This window comes from Fulmarus glacialis, unplaced genomic scaffold, assembly GCF_000690835.1.
Source record: "Fulmarus glacialis isolate BGI_N327 unplaced genomic scaffold, ASM69083v1 scaffold13968, whole genome shotgun sequence".
NCBI lineage: Eukaryota > Metazoa > Chordata > Aves > Procellariiformes > Procellariidae > Fulmarus > Fulmarus glacialis.
In genome coordinates, this window is record NW_009230254.1 from 17,386 (window position 1) to 23,399 (window position 6,014).

Below are 6,014 nucleotides of genomic sequence, written 5' to 3' on the forward strand. Positions count from 1 at the left end.
AAACCCCTCGCAGAGAAGCATCTTGGGCCAGAGCTTCCTAAAAATAAGCCTCATTGTGCAGGGCAGATCCAGGAAGGTCTCGATGCTTTCCATGGGGTCCCGCTGAGGCTCAGCCTCTCCCAGGCGGTGCTCATCACTCTGCTAAATCAAGTCCGTATGCCTCAGTGTCCACCCTTGACAAATGTGCACACTCCTTTTGTGCTTTCACTGAGCATTAAAAAGGATCCTTTGCTGGTAACTAGGCACCAGCCTCGGTTGCTACCTCCCCCCAGGGGGACTGCAAGCTGCTACAGACACAGAAATACTCCCTGAAATGCATCTTTCCTCTCTTGACGCTTCCTGGAGCAAGTCCCAGGCAATCAGCCTGGGAGGGAAGAAGGATGCTTGCAGCACTGCGGGGATGTTTTCCTTCCCCCAACAAAAAAAAAGCAAACACTCTCAGCTGGGGCAAGAGAGAAATGGCTGATCCTGACCCAGTGGCTGCCAGGGCAGAGATGGCAGGATGGGGGACCAGAGCTGCCGGGGAGAACTACAATTCCCAGAAGGCAGTGCGAACCAGCTTCCCACCAACATAGCGGTGCAGAAGAAAGGCACATCAGGGAGAAATTCCCCGCCTCTCCCTCCCTGCGCTCCCGCTAACACCTTGGCGGTGGCGTGAAAATCCCTCTCGGCGGCACGAGCGGAGAGCATCTCCCCCGTCCTCCCCCTGCTCCTTCAACCTTTGCTCTTTGCCTTTGTTTCGCTTCACCCTTCCTCCGGTAGCTCTCACTGCACTGGCCAGAGACTTCCTTCAGGTCAGCCCAGCTGCGGCTGCAACACAACTTGCAGCCAAGTCGCAAACACTGTTGTGCCACTGAGACTGCCCCGGAGGAGAGAAATGCCAGCCAGAGATTGATGGCCCGCTCAGGTAAGATGCTTTCGGCCAACCGCCCTTCATTTGTCCGGGTAGCCCAAAGAAAAGATGAAGCAACTCCCTGGGATCTGGTTCTGCCCTTGATTCAAACCCTGAGCCCGGGGGATTGCAGAGCTGGAAGTAAAGGCAGGATTTGGATCTGTAGGATCTGGATAGTGGGGGAAAAAGAAAAAAGGAAGAAAGTAGTCAGGAATTTCTTGGTTTACCCTGGTCTGAATTCAGGGATTTGTTGCTTTTTGCCAAAATCCAGAGGCAAGTGAAATGCTGCTGCCAGTGAGATGTTTCCTCTAAGGGACCGGCGCGAGCATCCGTGGCGAGGAGAGAGGCCGTGGACGCCGCAGCATCAGCCAGATGCGACAGGAGGGTCCTTGGTGGTGGGAGGCTAAATCTGCTACCCGCTCAGGGGGTTAATGACCTTCCTCTCCGTAAAAATACACCGATGAACTTTTCTGAGTCCTCTTTCCAGCCTGGCTGCTGCTGAGGCTTTGTCTGCTGAATTCAAACCTGTTCAGGTGTCGCATAGCTGCTCCCGCGCCTGGGGAGGGGGCCTGGCCCCCCTCGGAGTCTCCCCTCCACTAGCAAACACCAAACCCAGTTCCTGCTCCAAGTGGTGTGTTTTGTCTCTCCTGGCTCAGTATAATTTTACAGGTCGTTATTTTGGGAGGGGGTTTATTTTTGGTTTTGTTTTCCTGTGGTTCCTCTGTACCAGCATGGAGAACTCGGCTTGGACAGGAGCACCGTTGTGCTTCAGTGGTGGCTCTTACCAGCGTCGGTGGGGATCCAGATGGGTTAGCTGAAGGGGAAACACAAGCGGCACGACTAAATCTGAAGTAACTTTCCCTCTGAAATCTGACATAGCTGCCCGCTTCATTTACCACTCTGACCTCTCTCCTCTGAGGAGCGTGTAGCTGCAAACTCAGCATCGCGGTTGTGCTTGGATGTTTATACTCCACATCTCCCATCGCTTGTCCCCTGATCCACGGCATCCCCCCTTCCAAGCCCCCCGCACCTTGGTGACAGGCTCCCCAGGGACTCATCTTCTCAGCCACAGCTTTCCCAGCAACCCAGACCTCCAGGGACAGATTTCACTGACAACCCATGTCCTTGCTGGTGGCCTACCCCATAACTGGTGTTTTTGGCAGCAGCACCTTTAGCAGTTGGTACCCAGTCGAACCCTCTTGAAAAGGACAAAGTCACTTAAGGTTTCCTTGTCTCACGTCTCTAGCTGCCCACTGAGGACACCACTGACCTGTCTTCTCCTGTGCATGGAGATCTGCCAGTACAAAGCAGCACATCCCAGTTTGCAAATAGTGCCCAGTTTGGTTTTCTTTCAGGTTTTGGGGATTTTGGTTGCTGCACAGTCACTCCTCAAAACTGGGACTAATTACAACAATTACCTCAAAGTGCATTAATTAATTAACTTATTTACTTATAAACCTTCTTGGTCAAAGGACAGAGGACTATTCTGAGAGTAAATCACTAGTGCAGCAATAGTAGAGCCGAAACCTCAGTGTCATTGCAGCAGCGAGTGCACCACAGATCCCCCACCGCCAGGAGAAATTAGCCTGTTCCTGCTCTCTCTGCTGGAGTCCAGCTGAGCCTGTGGCTTCAAAGATCTCAGGTTCAGTCTCCCACGGAGCAGCCAAGGTGCCACCCGTTGTGTTTACATAGCGAACACAGGAGGGGGAGAAGAGATAATGCCTTAATAATTTTCCCTTTATTTTTTCAGTCTGGCAATTTGAGTCCCCGGGAATGCCAGGGAAGCCTCTCCAGCAGATCAGAGGAGGCAGGAGATGGAGTTACAAACATTGCACCTGCAAGCTGAGGCGGAAGGAGGCTGAGAAATGAGGAAGACCACACACTCCTTGTTGGCCTGGCGTACAGCAGCAGCACCCTTTCCCCTACGGGGAATAAAGTGCATCCATCAAAGTACACTTTGATGTGTGTGTCCTTACGGTTTTTGTATCCTCCCAGACAGTCCATCCCCATAACATTCTGGCTTTTTCGTTCCTGCTGGCTGCTTGGCAGCCTCATCACGCACCGCTAGGCCAGCCTCATCACGCCCCGCTGGTGGCGGGCTGCTGCTGCCATGAAGGACTTGGTTAAGCGCCCGGTGCTAAAGACACATCCATGTCAGGAGTGTGGCAAATCCTTCAGCAAGAAGGGAAACCTGAAGAGACACCAGCGGATCCACACGGCAGAGGAGCTCTTCACTTGCGGGGAGTGCGGGAGGCGCTTCACCACCCGGGGCCACCTCACAACCCACCAGAGCATCCACACAGGAGAGAGGCCCTTCTGCTGTTTAAGCGCCCGGTGCTAAAGACACATCCATGTCAGGAGTGTGGCAAATCCTTCAGCAAGAAGGGAAACCTGAAGAGACACCAGCGGATCCACACGGCAGAGGAGCTCTTCACTTGCGGGGAGTGCGGGAGGCGCTTCACCACCCGGGGCCACCTCACAACCCACCAGAGCATCCACACAGGAGAGAGGCCCTTCTGCTGTGGGGAGTGCGGGCGCTGCTTCCGCCTGGAGATATGCCTGGCCGCCCACCAGAAGACACACGCCAAGGGTGGTCCCTACCTCTGCACCCGCTGCGGCAAGAGCCTGAGCACAAAGATCTACTTCAATATCCACATGCGGACACACACGGAGAAGAGGCCATTCGCCTGCACTGAGTGTGGGAAGAGCTTTGTGAAGAAGGGGACCCTCACTGCCCACAAGGAGATCCACAAGAGGGAGAAGCCCTTCAAATGCCCTGACTGCAGTAGGTGCTTTGGGCAAAGTGCCACACTGCTGGCCCACCAGAAGATACACCTCCGTGGGGGGCCTTTCATTTGTACGGAGTGCGGGAAGAGCTTGAGCACCAAGCGGTATTTCAACGTCCACCAGAGAAACCATGCTAAGCAAAAGCCACTCGAGGGACACATCAATGATGCATCTCTCCAGGTCATCCAGATTAAAGAGGAGCCTGATTTTGTCTTCAGGTCAGAGGAGAATATGTTGGAGAATATATCCCACGAAGGACATGTAGCCCAGGGGTGTAGCATACCTAGAAACCCATCTAATCCAAAAAGCCCTCCTTGGAAAATCCAAATGAAAGAGGAACAACACCCACCCACTGATGACACAGCAAACATTACTGCAATAGCCTGCCAGAAACTTTACATCAAGGAGGAGCCACCAGAAAACCTGGACTACGGAAAGCTCTTTGATCCAAAGATCCCACTGGTGGCTTTACAGAGGAGACAGCTTAAAAAGGAAGAAGATGCTGATGGGCAGCATGAATGGGAAGTCGGTAACCAGGTGTTCCATGTGAAGGAAGAACCACAGGAAAGCATTGAGTTTGGGATGTATTATGGGCAGAAGCCAAACCTCAGTACTATCCAGAGGATCCAAATTAAAGAGGAACCTGGTGTACAGGCCAACCACCAGGATAGCCAGAGCCCAAAGAGGAAGCAGAAGAAATGCTATCAGCCCATCAAAAAGGGGATGGTCGAGAACCGAGTGAAATCCATGTCCAAGAAAGATCCCTCAGCAAAAGGAGCTCCCAAGGGTGAACGGATATTCCCCTGTCCTGAGTGCGGGAAGAGTTTCAATCAGAAATCAAACCTGACCAGACACAGGAAGATTCACACGAGCGAGGGGCCGTACAAGTGCAGCGAGTGCGGGGAGAGCTTCCGCATGAACCGCAAGCTGATCCGCCACCAGCGAGTCCACATGAGCGAGCCCTTCAAATGCACCGAGTGCGGGAAGAGCTTCACCCAGCGGTCGAATCTGGTTCGGCATCAGAGGATCCACACCAAGGAGGAGCCCTACCAGTGCCCTGAGTGCGAGAAGACCTTCAACCAGAAGGCCAACCTCTTCCGTCACCAAACAATCCACGTCCGCATGGGGCCTTGCAAGTGCACCAAGTGTGGGAAATGCTTCCCCCAGAAGCGCCATCTGATTAAACACCAGCTGCTCCACTCCCGAGGTGGGGCCTACAAGTGTGGGGTCTGTGGGAAGCGCTATCGGCTGAAGAAGTACCTGAGGAGGCACCAGAAAATCCATGCACGGGAAGGAACTGCTCCCTGCGCAAAACAGGGGGAGGCCAAAAGGACCGGCAGTGGACCCCACCACACTGAACAGAGAGCGCTGGCCCTCATGAAGGGTGAAGAGGAGAGCTGAGCGGGTCTGGTGCCTGCTCTTGGGGGAAAGTCCTTTGGGAAGGGGGAGGGATGGAGACAAACTCTGCTCACCTTATGTGTGCAGTATCTGGGGGTGGGGAGGTCAACCTGAGGGGACAGTGAGGTTGAGGGGGCAGAGGACTGCTGGAAACCAGACCTCTGCAGCTTTCCTGAGGACAACCCTGGGGTATCACCTGTTCACAGCTGTGGGATGGGGCTGGAGAGCCAAGCCTCCTCAGAGCACTTGGAGATGGAGAGATAAGAGCTTGGCATCCTTCGTAATGGTATGCTTGTGCCTCTAAAGGCTGCCAAAGTTGTGGATGCCAAAATTGTCTTGTGTGGGCGATATAGAGCCAGGTAGGATTTATTTTTATTACATTACTGTGTTTGTGAGAAAGCTGAAGGGAACCTCTCCCATCTAGGCAAGGATTTAAAGCAAGGGCCAACTGTCTTCTTCTCCCTCGTGTAGCTCTGATCCACACCTTGATCCTACTGGGCTGATGGACCCCAGTCAACTGGGTGGTACAGATTTGGGAGAAACTGCTGCCAACCAGACCAGGGTTTTAAGCCTTGAATCCTCCAAACCAGGCTCCCAGATTGGCTTAAGCCAGGTCCCTAAAAGTAAGTTATGCAAAATCGATTACTAGTTTTTCCAAAGCTAGCCCAGAGGCCAGCAGACTGTGTTCTGGTTTGTGCCCCCACAACTCCACTGCATGGATGTAAATGAGAATGTTTTTTCTTAGCACCGAGTTTTACATCTCTGATGAGCAGGTGGCTTTGCCACCAGAAGTCCCAGAAGCACTGGTGACTTCATCAGCTTGAGCTGACACTCGTGCTGGTTCTCAGGCACCTGCTTCCCTACCTGTTACTGTGAAGGTCTTGGTAGGATATTGACTTTATTGGGCATGATTTAGGGAACTCAAACCAAGCAGCAG

The 6,014-nt window shown here is 53.2% G+C and overlaps 1 protein-coding gene across 1 annotated transcript; it reads left to right on the forward strand.

Moving 5' to 3' along the window:
• Positions 1 to 3,002: 3,002 nt before the first annotated feature.
• Positions 3,003 to 5,080, forward strand: LOC104081416 (zinc finger protein 347-like). The gene is made up of 2 exons (XM_009584164.1): positions 3,003 to 3,207; positions 3,240 to 5,080. The coding sequence occupies exons 1-2, from the start codon at positions 3,003 to 3,005 to the stop codon at positions 5,078 to 5,080; spliced, it is 2,046 nt and encodes a 681-aa protein (XP_009582459.1).
• Positions 5,081 to 6,014: the final 934 nt, after the last annotated feature.

Coding starts and splice junctions, on each gene's coding strand:
- LOC104081416 (XM_009584164.1), top strand. CDS start 3,003: ATGAAGGACTTGGTTAAGCGCCCGGTGCTAAAGACACATCCATGTCAG. Junction 3,208..3,239: donor CCACACAGGAGAGAGGCCCT/TCTGCTGTTTAA, acceptor TGCTAAAGACAC/ATCCATGTCAGGAGTGTGGC.